Source organism: Peromyscus maniculatus, chromosome 23 (genome assembly GCF_049852395.1).
Source record: "Peromyscus maniculatus bairdii isolate BWxNUB_F1_BW_parent chromosome 23, HU_Pman_BW_mat_3.1, whole genome shotgun sequence".
Classification (NCBI taxonomy): Eukaryota; Metazoa; Chordata; class Mammalia; order Rodentia; family Cricetidae; genus Peromyscus; species Peromyscus maniculatus.
Genome location: NC_134874.1, coordinates 3,209,320 through 3,226,798, shown reverse-complemented (window position 1 = coordinate 3,226,798; position 17,479 = coordinate 3,209,320). Strand labels below are relative to the sequence as shown.

The window sequence follows — 17,479 nt, the reverse complement described above, 5'->3', positions numbered from 1 at the left end:
CTTTATCTAACAATGCTTCTTTAAAATAACCAAATTTAATACCACTAATCAGAGATGAATAGAGTTAACCATTTCTTTTTGATAAGTCCCAATCATAATATTTAGATACACTTGACCATATTATGCCATACTAGCTAATGATAGAATTTATATTACTCCTCTGCTCCCTTTTTTGGGCAGAGATACTCTAATTATATACAACTATACCTATTAAATGGTTAGACTAATTCTCAGCTTGCCAGCTATGTAGATTATTGATTATAAATGTATATTATTGATATAGATATTGATTAAATATCAGTATTAATTAACTATCACTTATCATTTTTCCAGTCATCTCCAAATTAATATTTATCCATAGTATTCACTGCCCTAGAGAGAATTGAACATTCTCCTTTTTTTACTAAACAGAAACACTGGAACTGCTTAGGGCCGCAGAAATATGAAGTAGGAATTCAGCTGGCTATGACAATCTGTACCTGGAAGAAGCCAAGGGCCTTCCAGAGGACAAAGTCAAGACTTAAGGAGTCTTGGTGATGTTGGCTTTTGAATATCAGCCGTTTCCTGCAATGAATTTCTGGTGTGCTATTGTAGCTTTTCCATTCCTAGAAGAGTGTGTTTGGTCATTCATTGGACACAATTTCCCCTGTACAATTAAAGTATTTGTATAGCTTTCTCCAACTGTACTAACAACAAACACAGTCAAGATCCCTAATTTCAGGCCTTTCTGTAGTTATCGTCACTAGCAACATCCCGCCAGGGATGTTGGACGAAAGTCTCTTATCTGAGATTCTTCCCAGACTTTCTAAGAACAGACTTATGCATCCAGACTATCTGTTTGAAGGCCTGGCAGATGTGCTAATTAAGCTTAGCCTTCTTTCTTCCAAATGCTATCTCTGCTCCAGATGAGTTAACTCAGAACTAAAAGGTGTTTCCTTACCAGGTACCTCAAGCTGTGACTCGGGTTGCCTAGCTACCAAGTGCACTTCGCTGCCCTGCCAGAAAATGGCGGCAGCCAAGAAAGCTTGGATGGATAAGGGGCCAAAGGAAAATAAGGCGGTTTTATTTTCACTCATCACTGATAGAATCCTAACACCTTACCTAACCACTTCTAAGAGTGTCGAGACTCCTAACACCTTACCTAACTATAGTGATATTTTATTTGTGCTGAAATGTGATTTGTATGTTAATAAATAAAGTTGCCCAGGGGTCAGAGCTATTAGCAAGCCATAGCGAAAGCTGGGTGGTGGTGGTGCATGCCTTTAATCCCAGCACTTGGTAGGCAGAGCTAGGTAGATCTCTGTGTGGTCAAGGATACAGCCAGCATTGGAGACACATGCCTTGAATCTCAATACCAACCATAGAAGACCTGCAGGTCTGTACAGACAGACAGTGACGAGGTGGTCATGTGGTTGGGTTTACAACCAATGAGAAGGCAGAACAGAAACTCTATAAAAAGAGAGACACACAGGAAGTAGCTTTCTTTCGGAGAGGTAGGACCACTGTGAGAGCAAGGGTAAGGTTTTTAGCTCTTAGCTCTGACCTCTTGGCTTTCTTCTTTGCATTGGTTCTGTGTTTCTTATTGAATAAGATGGTTACTTCTACACCTAACCACTTCTAAGAATGTCGTTTGAGCACATAAAATCCCCTTTGCTTAGATATTAACCAAATTTGATCTTTTTTTAAATTTTTTTATTTTTTTTATTTTTATTATTTTTTTTTACTAAACAATAAAACAAACAAAAGCCAGAACTGCTGCAGGCCACAGAAATTCATAGCAGGAAATGGCTAATATTCAAAAGCCAATATCACCAAGATTCCTTAAGCCTTGGCTCTACCTCTGGAAGGCCCTTGGCTTCTTCCAGGGAATAGCTTGTCATAGTCAGCTGAATTCCTACTTCATGTTTCTGTGGCCCGAAGCAACAGGCCCACGTGTGGCAGTAATGGATGTCTTCCTGAAGGAATAGGGCCACTGAGTGCTTTCTTTGGCGGCTTCCAGACTGGTTCCTCTGAGAAGGGACTGATAGAACTCTAACTCTAGTCCTGCCCCACCTCACCCCCACCCCACCCTGGTTTGAAGGAAGCCTGCTGGAATGGGGGGTGGGGGGGAGGAGGGAGAGGAGGCCCGTAGAGCCGGCCAAGGCTTCTGAGATATTTGAGAATTCTTTTGTGTGGTGGATGAGGGCGGATTTAGAGGTACATGAAATAGTCAAATGTTTCCTGATAATGAACCATAAAGAAGTTTAACACAATACTTTCTATGCACATGACTTTGAGATTTATTACAAATAAAAGCAAATTTACATACTAATGGGGTGATGTGTTTGCCTATTTTTGTTGTTGTTTATTTATTTTTGTTTGTTTTGACACCCCAAAGTTTTCCATCCCTCCCCTCTTCCCAGTCCCTCTCCCGCCTCCTCCCTCCCCCTTCCCCCTCTGCCCCTCCTCCACTGTTTCTCTTCAGATACGGGCAGGCCTCCCACCCATATCAGCCAGCCATGGTACATCAAGTTGTGTTTGTCTTTTGTTTTGTTTTTGAGACAGGGTTTCTCTGTATAACAGTCTTAGCTGTCCTGGAACCGGCTCTGTAGACCAGGGCTGGCTTTGAACTCACAGAGATCCTCCTGCCTCTGCCTTCCGGGTGCTGGGATTAAAGGTGAGCGCCACCACGCCTGGCCATGTTCACATGGATGTCCTAGTGCGCTTTCCTGTTGCTGGGGTGAGACACTCCGACTCAGGGAAGGAGAGCGTTTATTTCATCTCGTACTTCGAGGCCACAGCTCATCATGGAGTCCATGAGGGCAGGAACTCAGCGCAGAGTCCACCGTGGAGGAGCCCTGCTTGCTGGCTGCTCTCTGGTGTTCTCAGCTGCCTTTCCTAGACAGCTCAGGCCACTTGCCTGGGGACGACGCCACCACAGAGGGCTGCGACCTCCTACATCAAACAGTTCCTCCTGTGGTGATGACCCCCAACCATAAAGTTATTTTCGTTGCTACTTCATAACTGTAATATTTTTTTACTGCTAATAGGAATCATAATATAAATATTTTGGGGGATAGGGGCTTGTCAGAGGGGTCGTGGCCCACAGGTTGAGAACCACTGTTCTAGATTGTGTTGAGTTGACAATAAAAAGTCGCCAGGACACTGGGCAACCCACCGGTAGCCACACAATAAAAGCAAAATGACTCCCCTCCTCCACCATCCATCAAAATGCCTCTCTCTCCTTGGCTAAGGGTGGTGCTTCTTCCATCCCTTCCCGAACCGCACTGAGATGTGGGGTGGCTTGATCTTACGTGCTGTGGGCTCATGTGTGCAGTAGCCCTGTCTTATCCACAAGACAGCATTCTGCGGCTCTTCCCCATCCTCAGACTCACGTTCTCTCCATCCCCCTTCCCTGATGTTCCCTGAGCCTTGAGTGGGGGGGGGCAGATAGCGATGCTCCATTCGGGGCTGAGCACTCAGCCGCTTCCTTAGCACGTTGACCCGTGACAGGTCTCTGCATCGACCGCTGCTCGCTCCCAGGAGAAGCTTCTTTGAGGTTGAGAGCTCAGGTCTGTGGCTGTAAATAGAAACATTTAGGCAGTTGGACTATGTCCATTTAGCAAAACAATAAGTTCCCCCCTCGGACCCATGACCCTCCCAGCCACGGGCTTTTGACCAGGTTTACGGTACTGGGCATGAACTTCCTTCTGTGGAGCAAACCTTGAACTCGGTTGGAGAGCAGTTGGTTATCCCACAGTGGCCAGGCCACCACCGCACCTGTGGACAGATCGTATTGTACGAAGGGTCTACCGACAGGTGAGTTCATCGGCCACCTTTCCCTGCCGTGGCCGGCCCTGCATGGCGTCTTCAACACACCAGCTGGGATGGAGTTTCCCAGTGAGGTCCAACCAAAATAAAGAGCTTTTAAAGACAGAGTCTTAGGTAGCCCAGGCTGGCCTCAAACTCGCTATGTGGCTGAGGATGACCTTGAACTTCTGATCCTCCTGCCTCTACCCTCTCCATTTTGGGGATTACACGTGTGTATTCCTGTGGTGCCACAGAGTCAACTCAGTGCCTGTAGGTAAGCGTGGGTCCCCAAATTCTGCTCGGCCTTTGTCGAGGAATGAAGAGGAGGAGCTGGAGGGCAGGGTCTCAGGCAGCAGGGAGTTCGTCAGGTATGAACAACCTATGGGAGACCCTTGCGGAGGACAACTCATTTATTGAAATGGGGGGACGAGCCTAAGTGGGGGGAGGGGAGGAAAGAGGTCAAGGGGGGGAAGTGATGTAGTGGGGGAGGGGATGACTCTTCCAGCCTATCAGTCAGATTAGCAGATGTCACATGATTTCCGGGAAGCCATTTCCCTGGGGTGGGACAGAATCGTGACTGACTTCATCGTGGCGTGACGTGGCGTGACGTGACGTGGCGTGATGTGGCCTTTGTCTCTGTGGCGTTAGCAGGCCCGAGCCTGATTTGGGTCGGGAGCGGGCCCACTCCTGCCATGCTCTCCTCTCCGAGAGATGTCGGGGGCATGGGCAACGCTCCACCGTCCTCCTCTGGCTGGGGAGCCCACAGCAAGCGCTCTACCGGCCGAGTCTGTCCCGCCACCACCCACATGCAGTCTTTGAGGGGCTGCCATGTTGATTCCCTTTCACATGCCAAGTGCCTGCCGCTTTCAAGCTGCCCAGCTTTGTCTCGCTTGGTCTGTGTCGGGCCCCAGGCTTTGAAGATGCCACGGAAGGCAAGCCGGGCAGATGGCACCTCTGCCCTCGTGATGATTGACAGGCGGGAAAGGCATGCGCAGCAGTGTTGGGACAAGTGAGAAAAAGGACTGAGGCATACATGTGTGTGTGCGTGTGTGTGTGTGTGTGTGTGTGTGTGTGTGTGTGTGTGTGTGTACACTGTGTGGTGTGTGATGTGCGTGTATGTATGTTTGTATACTATGTGGTGTGTGTGCAAGTGTGTATGTATACTGTGTGGTGCATGTGTGTGTGTTTGTGTACTATGGGCCAAGGACTGAGGCGTGTGTGTGTGATGTGCATGTGTATGTTTGTGTACTGTGTGGTTTGTGTGTGTGTAAATGTGTGTGTTTGTATACTATGTGCTGTATGTGTTCATGTATGTGGTGTGTTACATGCATGTGTATTGTGTACTACGTGGTGTGTATGTGTGTGCATCTGTGGCTGCTGAGAGGGTGGAAAATGGGTGAGAGAGGGGTCTGCTATCTCGGCCTCAGCACTTCCACTCTCTCTTGCTTGACCTTGGATTGAAGGTCAAGACAGAGGCTGGGCTGCACAAAGACATGCACTCTGGAGGACACGCACCCAGGGCAGTGATAGGCCAGGGGTGGAGCTCTGAGAGACTTCTCTCACGTGGGGGCACCGGTTCCTAGGCACACGGTAGGTGTGGGCAGCCAGGGCCCCTAGGGAGTTCAATCTCCTCAGCTAGCCTCCTCTGCCTTGTCCCTTCAGGGTGGAACTAACTCAAGCAGGGCAGGAACCCGGAGACAGGAGCTGATGCAGAGGCCATGGAGGGGTGCTCCTTATGGCTTGCTCAGCTTGCTTTCTTATGGAACCCTGACCACCAGCCTGGGATGGTTCCACCCACCATGGGCTGGGCCCTCCCCCATCCATCACTGATTGAGAAAATGCCTTACAGTTGGATATTATGGAGGCATGTGTGGTGATATTGTGTTCCCCAATATATCATGCACCCTAATAAACTTATTTGGGGTCAGAGAACAGAACAGCCACTAGACAGACATAGAGGCCAGAAAATGGTGGCACACACGCCTTTAATCCTAGCATTCTGGAGGCAGAGATCTGTCTGGATCTCTGTGAGTTCAAAGCCACACTGGAAACAGCCAGGCATGGTGACTCACACCTTTAATCCCAGGAAGTGATGACAGGAAGCAGAAAGGTCTATAAGGTATAAGGACCAGGAACTAGAACCCTTGTTAAGCTTTTAGGCTTATAGCAGCAGTTCAGCTGAGATCCATTCAGATGAGGACTCATAGGCTTCCAGTTTGAGGAAACAAGATCAGCTGAGAAGTTGGCAAGGTGAGGTTGGCTGTGGCTTGTTCTGTTTCTCTCATCATTCAGTGTTCACCCCAGTATCTGGCTCCTTTGTTTTTTTTTTTTTATTAATAAGACCTTTTGGAATTCATGCTACAGGCATTTTCTCAATGGAGTTCCCTCCTTTCAGAGGACTCTAGCTTATGTCAAGTTGACATAAAACTAGTCAGGACAGTGCATGATGGGTGGATGGTGGATGGGTGGATGGATGGACTGACACAGGAGTATATGGATAGGTGGGTGGGTAGATGGGTGGATGGATGGACTGGCACAGGAGTATATGGATGGGTGGGTGAGTCGATGAACACTGGCCTCTTCCTGAAGTCCCTCTTTGCTTCCCCCAGGAACACTGAGAAGGCCTCTGTCTGCTGTGCCCTCAGGCCTGGTGACTGCACCCGTGAACCTGGCACGGCCCCGTCCTGGCAGCGGGATGGCTGATGCATGCAAAGTGGGCATCTTCTTGCCCAGCCGCCTGACACACTGGCGCAGCCGAATCTGAAAGCTAATGACATTATTGTGTGGAGACACAATGTCTGTGGGCATTTGCTGACCCGGGCTTTGGTGTAGGCTTAGGCCTGCATTCTCACCCCGCTTTCCGCAGGGCCACAGCAGTCACCCATCTTGGCACCAGCTCCCCTGGGGAAGGTATAAATACCACCTCCCACCAGCCGGGCTTCACGGCACTCGCGGGGGCTGGCGATCTGGTAAGAAGGCTTTTGCTGCTTGCTCTGCCCTTTGCTCTTCTTTCCCCCTTGTGGCAAAGCGTGGTGCAGAGACCAGCACCTGGCCTCAGTTTTCCCTTCTGTTAAGTGGGGAGAGGGGTAATCTAAGCCCCTCTGCCATGGGTTAGGAAACAGCACAGTAGACTGACCCGGTGCATGGTCAGCGCCTGGACAAGGCTCCTCCTTTCTTCTGCTGGAGACGGGAAGGAAGATGTGTCTGTGAACCAGAGGTGGCCTTGCCTTGACCGTGTCTAGGTGGCTGAGCAAGCTTTCTCGTGTCATTGTGGCTCCTTGGGGGGAAACTTGTGTGCTGAACTCAGCTGCACCCGCTCTTGGGCACGGTGATTTCAGTGGCACTAAATGCCCCTGGGAATGTCCCTAATCATGCCACCCTGGCTGTCCCCTCCTGGGTGCAGAGTGTGTTCCAGGGCCCTGTCAGAGGCACACAGTTGTACGGAGTCCTAATTCACAGAGAGGGTGAGGTACCACTGCTGCTTTCCTGGTGTACAGAGTGGGAAACTGAGGCACAGGGAGAGAGCGGGGCTTAGGGGTGGCTGTTCAGCTGCTAGGTGGCAGAGCAAACATTTAGACCAGCTCAACCGAGTCCAACATCTCAAGGTAGAAAATTCGGTGAGCTGGTAGTGGACGCGGGCGAGTCTTCCAACATAACTCCATAGCTCAGGAGCCCGGCAACGGGGAGGAACCGTGGGGGAGGGGGTTCTCCCACTCAGAGTGGGGCTGGATCATAGTGAAGGGGGGAACAGAGGCCAGGTGGCTGCTTCTGGAACAATCTGAAACCAGGCAAAAGCAAAGCCTGAGTGCCGAGGGCCGGGCCGGGATTGGCCCAGAGCTCCCACGGCAGCTTGAAGCCGAGGACCAGCAAGGTCCTCATGTGGCTTCCTCATTTTTTTCAGGTCACCTCGACGCCAGAGAGTCCACCATGGCCTCAGACCACCAGACGCAGGCGGGCAAGCCCCAGCCCCTCAACCCCAAGGTGGGTACCCTGCTGGAGGGAGAGGCAGGTGGCCTCCGCACACCTAGTTCTCTCTACAGAGTCAACTTCTCCCTTCCTGGTGCCCTTTCTGCACCCCGCCCTCCGGGGACTCAGTCTCCCCCAGCTGCCCGCCTGGGGCCGATTCCCTGCGCCCCACCCGACCCTCGTGCCCAGCATCCGCTTCCGATTTTAGAGTTAAACTCCTCTGCTTCTCTGCTGTCCCACGTGCTATTGCCCACGGGACCCCCTCAAGCCTGGGGCAGAGAGACTCAGTGCCAACTGAAGAGGACTCCCCACTCCTGCTGTGTGGCCTAGGCCAGCGGCTCGACTTCTCTGAACGTCAGCCTATAGAAGGGGGAGCATCAGTTACACACGGAACAACTGTGAGGCCCAGACACCAGGCCCAGCTTCCACCTGGAGGGCTGTGTGTCCTTCCCCCCCTCCCCACCCCCCTACCCCCGCTGCCCACACCAGCTCTGACTGTCTGCTTCACCCCCGACTCCCACACTCCTCAGGGGGCGGAGCTTATTCCCACCTCTCAGAGGCTGGCCACGCCCCATCCGGCCCAGCCCCATCTCCTTATTCCGGCTCCTTGAGCTCCATGTTCCCCAAGTGATAGTCCGCAGGCTGTCTTAAGGGGGACCGTAGCCTCCGGGAGTGAAGTAGGTTAAAGGGGTCCTTTGGGGTGGAGAACACAGCACACAGTGTGTCAGCTTGATGCTTAAGGTGGGGCCTCCCGGAGGAGGTGACCGGGGTCCAGTGAGGGAGCCACCACGTGGAGACAGGGAACCGTGAGGACCCCGGGGCAGTGGGAACAGCGTGTGCAAAGGCCCTGAGGTTGTCGACGAGTTGGGTGAGTTGGAAGCGAAATGAGGTGGCTGGGTGCAGGGTCCAGCTCGTCAGTACCGTGAGGTCATGCACAGATGCTGTGATGTCACACAGGCGCTGTGATGTCATACATATACTGTGCCCTCACATACACATACAGTGATGTCACACACGTTTTGGGACGTCACAGATGTACAGAGATGTTGCATATGTTCTAGGAACCACACATGTTATGTAAGATCTTCCGATAGTCACAGCGGGAACTGTGAAAAGCAGCCGGTGATTAATGTTCATATTCCTCTTTGTTATACAGTTCATTCCCACTCTGCCTCGCTTCAAATCTGTGTTTCCGATGAACAGCGCACATGAGCACTGAGTGTGTGTCCGGGGCCATTCAGTTAGGGGCTTCTGTACTGGGTAGTGTGCGGTTAAAGGGTTGGTCAGTAGGAAAGAATCTAGACTCTATAACAGCTATTATTATTATGTTGTTGTTGTTATTATTGTTGTTATCCTCTTCACACCAGCAGCAGGGTAGAGCACCCCTGGGACCCAGGGCTTCTCAAGTGTACAGGAAGCCGGACCCTTCCCCACTGGCCCTTACATCCCAGGCCAGGTAATGGCCACTGAGCCCCCGACTTCCATATCCCAGAGCCTTCTCAACGGCCCTGCGGACAGAGAGCTTGAAAGCCCAGCTCCTTCTCAGGCCACACAGAGCCGGGGACCAGAGCCTGTCTCCCCCCCCCACCCCACCCCGCTGCTGTCCCTGGAGGGGTCAGTGACCATGACGGCTGAATTGAGCCCGTGGAATCTGCCCCGGAGCCCTCCTGGCCACTCCCTTTGCTCTCTTTATATCACTAATCCCCAGCCTGGGAAACAGAGGTGCTTGCTCCAGGCAGGGCTGACCTCACAGACCCTGCACCCACCCCTCACCCCTCTCCTGTCCACTTCTTCATCCCGAGGTGGCTGCAGGCTCCCATCTCTAGGGGACGGAGAGGAGTGTCTAGAAAGGCTCCATGTTCTCAGTTGTGAATGTGGGCTCTGTCCATGTTTAGCTCACGGCTGCGGGGCCTTGAGTGGGTCCCTTCACTCTGCAGAGTCTCGGGATCCAGAAATCTCGGGATTTCTGCGGTACTCCTGCCTAGGGTGATGAGGAGACAGGGCGAGACAAGGGGGAGGATTTCTAGTAAGATCCATCTTATGTGGGTGGCCGCTGGGAGACCTGGAGACCTCTGGGGGTAGAGGCTTGGGGAAAAGGCCCAGGAAAGTGTGGGTTCACAGGAGACACATGCATGTGTCCGTAGAGGGGCATCTTGTTCCCCCTGATGTGACACCTCTTGGGAGCTGAGTGGCATCTGGAATATGTACCCCAGAATCAGTACCATGAGACTACCTTTTTTCAGGATCCCAGGTTTGGTGTGTGTGTGTGTGTGTGTTCAGTTTGCATACTCCCCACTGATTTCTGCTACATCACACAAGTCCGGGCCACGTACCAGCCCTGCTCTGTAGCGGGTGCCCTAGCTGGTGCATTTATGGGAGGCTGGGTTATTGCTTAGGGGGAGAGTGGCTGCTGGGCATGTGCAGTGGCCCTGGTTTCAACTCTAGCTCTCCATGGACATAAATGAGAGGACACCATAATGTCCTCTCTCGCGACTGAGCTGACCTTTGCACCCATCATCCTGACAGCTTCCCTGCTCCTGGTTGGCTCTGCCACTCATCTTACTGGCAGAGGATTGGAGGCTCAGAGAACAGCACCCCAGGCTCCAAGTCTCCGGCCCTCACTCACGCTTTACGCCGGTTCCGAATCGGAGGGGTGGAGGCCCGCAGCCCCGAGGCTCTCTGAGCTGGCTGCTCACCTCCCGTTCCTCCCACGGTCTGACTCTTTCCCATTCCCTCCAGATCATCATCTTCGAGCAGGAGAACTTCCAGGGCCACTCCCATGAGCTCAGCGGGCCCTGCCCTAACCTGAAGGAGACTGGCATGGAGAAGGCAGGCTCCGTCCTGGTGCAGGCTGGACCGTGAGTACCTGGGTGGTCTGACCCAGCCCGAGACTGTCAGCCTGGCGATCGGATGTTGAATTGGGGGTGTCTAGCCTTTCTGGGCTCCTAGGTTGTGCGTGATGGCACAAGATTTGGGGTCTGGCAGCCCAGAGGGAGTTTGTGCTGAGGAGGCTGGGTTCGCATCCCGCTTAGGGGACTTCTAGGCTGTGCGGTGTGTGACCACGGACTGCCCTCTCTGATATTCCATCTCCTTTCTGTAGCTGACACCTCCGCTGTCACACTTCAGGCCCTGTCTCTACTCAGGAGAAAAGGGACGCAATCATGGGGCCGCCTCTCCCCTCACCATGCAGTGAGGTGCATGAGGGCCGTGTGTGTGTCTCTCATCTCCCTCTGTTGTAAACGTCTTGTGAGTTTGGGGGCACAGTGACCCCTGAAAGTCAGTAGGCCAGTATGCCTGGGGGTTCAGGAGTCCTGCACGAGCAGGTGCCGAGGGTGACGGCCCACTCATGCCCGAGTCTGATGGAGCTGCGCATGTGCAGATGTTAGCATGCACAGGGGACCCGGCTCTGCCTCTGTGGAGCACAAGACTTCACCCTTTGAGCACGTCTGACCGCCTCTGCTTTGGCCATTTTGGTGGGAGAATTTCCCAAACATGCTTTTAACACTGAAAATAAGTTTTAGTGTGTTTGGTGAGCTGTGAGTGTTGGGAGGGGGTGGTTACTGAGGGTGGAACCCATGGCTTCGCCTCTGCAAGGCAATCTCCCACCCCTGGGCTTCTCCTCACCCTTCAAAACTGTTTTATAGACATCAACACTCTTTCTCAGAATATGTCTTGATTTTTAAAGCTAACTTTTAAAACTGTTTCCTTTTTTTTTTTTTTTGTTGTTGTTGTTTTTGAGGGTCTCACTACTTAGTGTAGGCAGGTTTTGAACCCCCTGGTGCTGGAATTCTAGAAAAAAATTAATTCTTGCTTATTGCTTAAAATATGTGCTCAATATTAAGAAGGAAAAACCTTAGCAAAGAATTTTGGCTTTAGCTTACCCTTCAGAAACATTCATCATTAAGATTTCAGTATAAATGTAGGTTTTTTTCTTGTAGGCATGTATTTGTGAATTTTTTTAAAGATTATATTTGGATGGAATTATGCAGTGTTTTGTGAAATGTTAGAAGGCACCACAATATTCTTTGTGCTGTAAGTCACACTTCACATTGGCATCTTTCAGAGCAATTTGAGGTCCCTACGCATCAAAACCACAGAAGGGAGACTCTTTAGGTGCAGATCCGGGACCCCCACCTCAGACTCCTGGGCTTAGAGCTCAGGAAGCCACCTCAAGCCAGATCTCCGGGTCGCATATTTATGTCCAGCTGAGTCTGTGAACGTGTATCATCTGTCTTTATATATGGTGGCGCTGTATGTGTTCCCCAGTCTGTCCACTCTCTCGGCTATTGGTGGGCATTGTAAACACCACCGTGATGAACAGCTTTGTTCAGCCACGCCTGAGCTCTGACTGTTGTCTTCAAGAACATAGTGCCTGAAGCAGGCTCGCAGGACCTAGTTACTGTACATTGTCCTTTAAATGCATGTGACAGACGCAGTTGCCTCTCTCACGGACAACCTAGATCTGAACAGACACTGTTATCACGCAGGGGGAGAGTGTCTGTCTTTGCCCTGGGAAGCCCCAGAAACTTGGCCTTTGAAGTTCCTCTTCCCTACTTCTCCTTCCTCTATGGGCCACACCCTCCCAAGAGAGTGCTGTGGATTATAGTCAACCCTGTCACATCCATGGGTGTCGCATTCCTGGGTTCAGACAATGAGCAGCAGAAAGTATCTGGGGTGTGTGTGTGTGTGTGTGTGTGTGTGTATGTGTGTGTGTATGTGTGTGTGTGTATGTGTGTGTGTATGTGTGTGTGTGTGTGTGTGTGTGTGAATCGCCTCTAAGCAAATGCACACTCACTTCTTCTGTCCCTAAAGTGGGATACAATAGTCACTTGCACAGTGACCCCCGAGGCATCTGGTGTCCCGAGTCACCTGCCGGTGATTTAGGGTGCACAGGAGGCTGTTGCCTTTGTAGATTCAGGACCCGAACCTCTTCAGATTCCAGCCCTGTTTCTCACCGGCACAGAGCAGCCACTGGACATCTCTCTACCATGAATCTAGGAGCTAGGGTCTTGTGTCAAGGCGAGTAGAGAGACAGTGGGAGAATTGAGTCTGCAGCCTGCTGTGGACGAAGCTGTGACCTGCATGACCTTGAGTCCAGAGCTGTGCTCAGCGGCCAGCTGATAGTGCTCTGAGGTCACCCTGTCCTCTCGTGGTCTCCAGGCCGAGGCACGAACACTGTGGACACCGGCCAGCAGCCCTAGATAGATAGGGTCATGGGGCTCTTGTTCTGCATTTGGAACGGGTTGTTGCTTTCCCAGCATCCTCTTGGCCTTTGGACACTGGGGGTAGGCACTGTCATCTGTGGTCAAGCTGTCCATCAGCCTCATTTTAGTTCTCCGGTGTGCTGCAGGAGGTGGAGGGCAGCGGGGCCCGGGTTCTGGATAACCGAGGTCACCTTGTACTTAGCTCCTCTGTATTTGGGTTGAACTGGGGCCAGTGCAGCTGGGTGGCGTGCCGGGGCCCTGCCGGCCGCAGGATGCCCGGCAAGAGACGCACTGGCCCTTTCTTTTGTCTTGCAGCTGGGTGGGCTACGAGCAGGCCAATTGCAAGGGCGAGCAGTTTGTGTTCGAAAAGGGTGAATACCCACGCTGGGACTCCTGGACCAGCAGCCGGAGGACAGACTCCCTGAGCTCCCTGAGGCCCATCAAAGTGGTAAGCCAGAGGGGCGGGGCCCGGGAGACTCCCCACCCACACTGTGCTCTGGCCCAGGACCTCCATTGTGGGGGGTGGCCAAAGGCATGTGGCCTCCTAAGCCTCTGTTTGATGATCTGTAAACGGGACTTTTTAGTTCTGCTGCTGGCGGACACTGCCTCGTTCCTAGCCCAACTCCAGGGGATACCATTCCTGGGACAGCTGTGTTGTCCTGTGGGCCGTGTCCTTTGGGGTCAGGCTCAGTTAGCCATCATGAGTATTAAAGACACCCGGGGGTTGTGCGGGGGAGGGGCTTTAGTCCAGACTCAGGCAATGAGCTTCTCCTGGTCTATTTCTGACTATTACTAGCACGTGGACGGTTGGGTAGGAAAGGACTCAGCAATGCTCACTTATGTGCCCACACCTTCCAAAGTCAGACTTGCACCTCCCAGACCTCTGTCTAAGACTGGATCTCCCCAAGATCTGAGCTCTTGTGTGGACTCTGCTCCTCTCAGCTGGGTGACTTTGGGCAAGTCACTTGACCTCTCTGAGTCTCAGTTGTCTCGTGTGTCATATGTTGTAAGAACTGCTGAGAGGGTGGATAATAATTGAGGAAAACCTCTTCAGTGGGACGGTAGATCTGGAGATGGTGGGAGACCCCGCACCTGCTGAGGCCACCGGGAGCCTGCATGTTTATGACACAGGAAGTGGAGGTGGAGGGAGGGAACCTGGATTCTCAGGACCAAAGGCTCCCTGAGCGCAGGATCTGAGGTAGTCTGTTCCATGCCAGTCGCTCCGTGGGCATCCGGTCGCCATCCAGGGTGCTTGTCCCACCGCCCACCATGAGGGTTGGCTTCACCCACCCGCTCTGTCCGCAGGACAGCCAAGAGCACAAGATCATCCTGTATGAGAACCCCAATTTCACCGGTAAGAAGATGGAGATTGTAGATGACGATGTGCCCAGCTTCCACGCCCACGGGTACCAGGAGAAGGTGTCTTCTGTGCGGGTGCAGAGTGGCACGTGAGTGTGACCCCCGACCTCAGCCTCTGGGGACCTGCATCCTGATCTGCCCTGAGCTCACTGGATGGGTGGGTGGGGTCACTGCTCTGTCTTGCACCCACCCTCACATCACCGGGTGGGAATCACCAGCCTGTAGGCTGTGGGAAGTTGCGTCCTGGGCTGTGTTCCCCTCCCCCGGCGTCTACCTGGGCAGGTGGAGGCAGCAGGTGCCTCGAATGGAATGATCTTAGCTCAGAGGGAGGACGTGGAGCTTCCGCCCACCCCCGCAAGACCCCTGAGCCTGTGAACAGATGCAAGGAGAAATTCCACTTTGACCCGTGATCTTGGCCTCCGGCCTGTGGAATTCTCACTGTGAGCTGTGGCACCCATGAGGTCCTCAGGCAATGTGTGCTGGGGTGGTGCATACAGTTGGCATTCTACACCCACAGCTCAGTTGCTGAGCTTTTTAGCCAACCATGAGTGGGACTTTCTGGAAACACACACACACATGCATGCACACACACCCAACACATGCACATGCACACACTTTTGCACACATACACATGCACACCCCCCCACCCCCACACATGCACATACACACGCACTCTGGAACACACACGTACATGCACACACACCCATGCATGCACACACACTTTTGCACACATACCCACACACATGCACACACACACCCATGCACCCACGTGCACCCACACTAAACACAGATGTGTTTTTCTGTCACTGCCCCGAACAGTAATGACTGTTCTCATGACAATTGTGATGGTGGTAGGGTAGACACCTGGAGGGCTTTGCGGTTCAGACCACTCGCTGCATGAGCACAAGGACCTGAGTTCGAATCCCCCACATCCATGTAAAGGGCCACGTGTGGCCCATGTCACACCTGTCACCCTAGAGCTGTGGGAGGTGGAGACAGGAGGATGACTGGGGCTTGCTGGATGCCAGTGAGAGACCCTGTATCGAGGGAATAAGGAAGACGGTGACAGAGCGGGCCACCTAATGTCCTTCTGTGGCTTCATACAGAGAGCATACAGGCATACCCAGCCCTCCCCATCTGCACATGTGTGAATGCTCACATACACCCAACACATGCACACACTTTTGCACACATACACATGCACACCCCCACCCTCCACATGCACATACACATGCACACGCACTCTGGAACACACACACACACACACACACACACACACACACACACACACACACACTCGAGAATCTGTCACTGTTGTATATGTAGGTCATGCTCACACACACCAGGGAACAATATACACACCTGTGAAGCTGATTTACTCATGGTGAAAACAGGCAGTTTATCAAGAAAGAACAGGACACTCTGAAAATGGGAGCGGGCTGGGTGGGATGGGGGAGGCCTGGTTGTTCATCCCGCATCCCGAGGCGTTCAGTGAGTGCCAGGCTCTCTCCATGGGCTCTGCTCCACGCAGGCTGAGCTCTCAGGGAGTCACCAGGCTGCCGCCAGCCTTTCTTCATGTTACCCTCAGTGCTTCTCTCCTCATGCCCTGCCCCGTGGCCGCCACAGCTGCTGACTGAGTGCTGTGGTCCCAGAAGCCTTTGGGGGAACAGCAGGGCAGTGATCAGTCTTTGTGGACTCAGGTTCCCTCACCAGTGGCATCTTGCAGTCAGACCCACTGGGTGTTCACACCCCAGAGATAGGTGGACCCTTTAAATCCCGGTGTTGGTGCCCCGACAGAGCAAGCCTGACCCTGTGCCCTGGTTTCCTGGGGTTCGTCAAGCCCCACCAGCGTAAACCTCTGGGTACAGCCAGGCATCTGTCCCCGGCTGATTTAATTTGCCCAAGTGCCATGAATTGTGCCGGGGACTCCAGATTTGAAGGCAGATGAGGACCTAGCCCCTGCTTGGTGTGGCCGGCCCTCCAGAGGGACAGCTGCCAATCATTAAGGGTCCACACAGATCTAAGGGGCTTCCCCGAGGCCCTTGAGCCGAGATCTGAAGGCAACAGTAGGAACTGAAGGCCAGAAAGGCATCTACAGGAAGCTGCTGCACCGCGGCCCTACGGTGAGAGGCCGTCAGGGGGCGCTCTTGCTCTTCGTGGTTGATGGGGATGATGGCGGGCAGGGCTGCTGAGCAGGGATGGAGGTGTCTAGAGTCCACTGGGCAGGTGCCTCAGCTTGGGCCGGGGAAGATTTGACATTTCATCAAATGGTACCCTGCCTGGCGAAGGCTCTGAAGGTGGGTGGGTGATAGACAGTTCCCAATTGTCTCTCCCCCTCCCCGGGCCTCGCTGGTGGGCACCGGGCCAAGATGGGACCTGTCCCGAGCAGGTGCAGGAGCCCATGTGAAATACAAGGTTTGTGTTGGGAGGTAGTGAACTCCCCATCAGGAGAGGGAAGTAAGCAGCGGTTCAGAGTCAGAGGGGTGAGCGGAAAGTGGCGTCCTGGTCTTTCCCCCTCCTCCTCCTCCTCCTGGTGTCAGGACGCCCCCACCTCCATCGCCCTCCAGCTCACCCGCCCCTCCCCCGCCTCTGCCCGCAGGTGGGTCGGGTACCAGTACCCCGGCTACCGTGGCCTGCAGTACCTGCTGGAGAAGGGCGACTACAAGGACAGCAGTGACTTCGGGGCCCCTCACCCCCAGGTGCAGTCTGTGCGCCGCATCCGTGACATGCAGTGGCACCAGCGAGGCACCTTCCACCCCTCCAGCTAGAGCCCCAACCCTCCCCTCCCCAGGGGCCAGGCCCACCACCCCGGGGCCTCCTGACACCAGAGTGAATAAAGTGTGGCTTGCAACGTGCCTGCCGTGGGTCTTCTATCTGTGGTGTGCCCGGGGGCACATGTGTGTGCACGTGTGCGTGTGTGTATGCGTGTGCGTGTGTGCGTGTGTGTGTGTGTGTGTGTGTGTGTGTGTGTGTGTGTGAGAGAGAGAGAGAGAGAGAGAGAGAGAGAGAGAGAGAGAGAGAGAGAGGTGGGGGGAGAGGAGGATGGGAGGGAGGAAGGAAAAAGGGCCCTTAGCGAGCATCTGGGCTAACTGCAGCAAGGCTCCATTGAATCTTCCATCTCTGCCACTGCATAGCTGTGTGACCTAGAACACACAGGCAAC

At 53.2% G+C, this 17,479-nt stretch overlaps 1 protein-coding gene across 1 annotated transcript; it reads left to right on the top strand.

The window, feature by feature from the left end:
* The first annotated feature begins 7,716 nt into the window (after positions 1-7,716).
* Positions 7,717-17,173, top strand: Crybb2 (crystallin beta B2). Its single transcript, XM_076561295.1, has 6 exons — positions 7,717-7,936; positions 8,535-8,623; positions 10,495-10,613; positions 13,275-13,407; positions 14,265-14,407; positions 16,918-17,173. Exons 1-6 carry the CDS (start codon positions 7,717-7,719, stop codon positions 17,084-17,086), a joined length of 873 nt encoding a protein of 290 aa, XP_076417410.1. The 3' UTR covers positions 17,087-17,173.
* Positions 17,174-17,479: the final 306 nt, after the last annotated feature.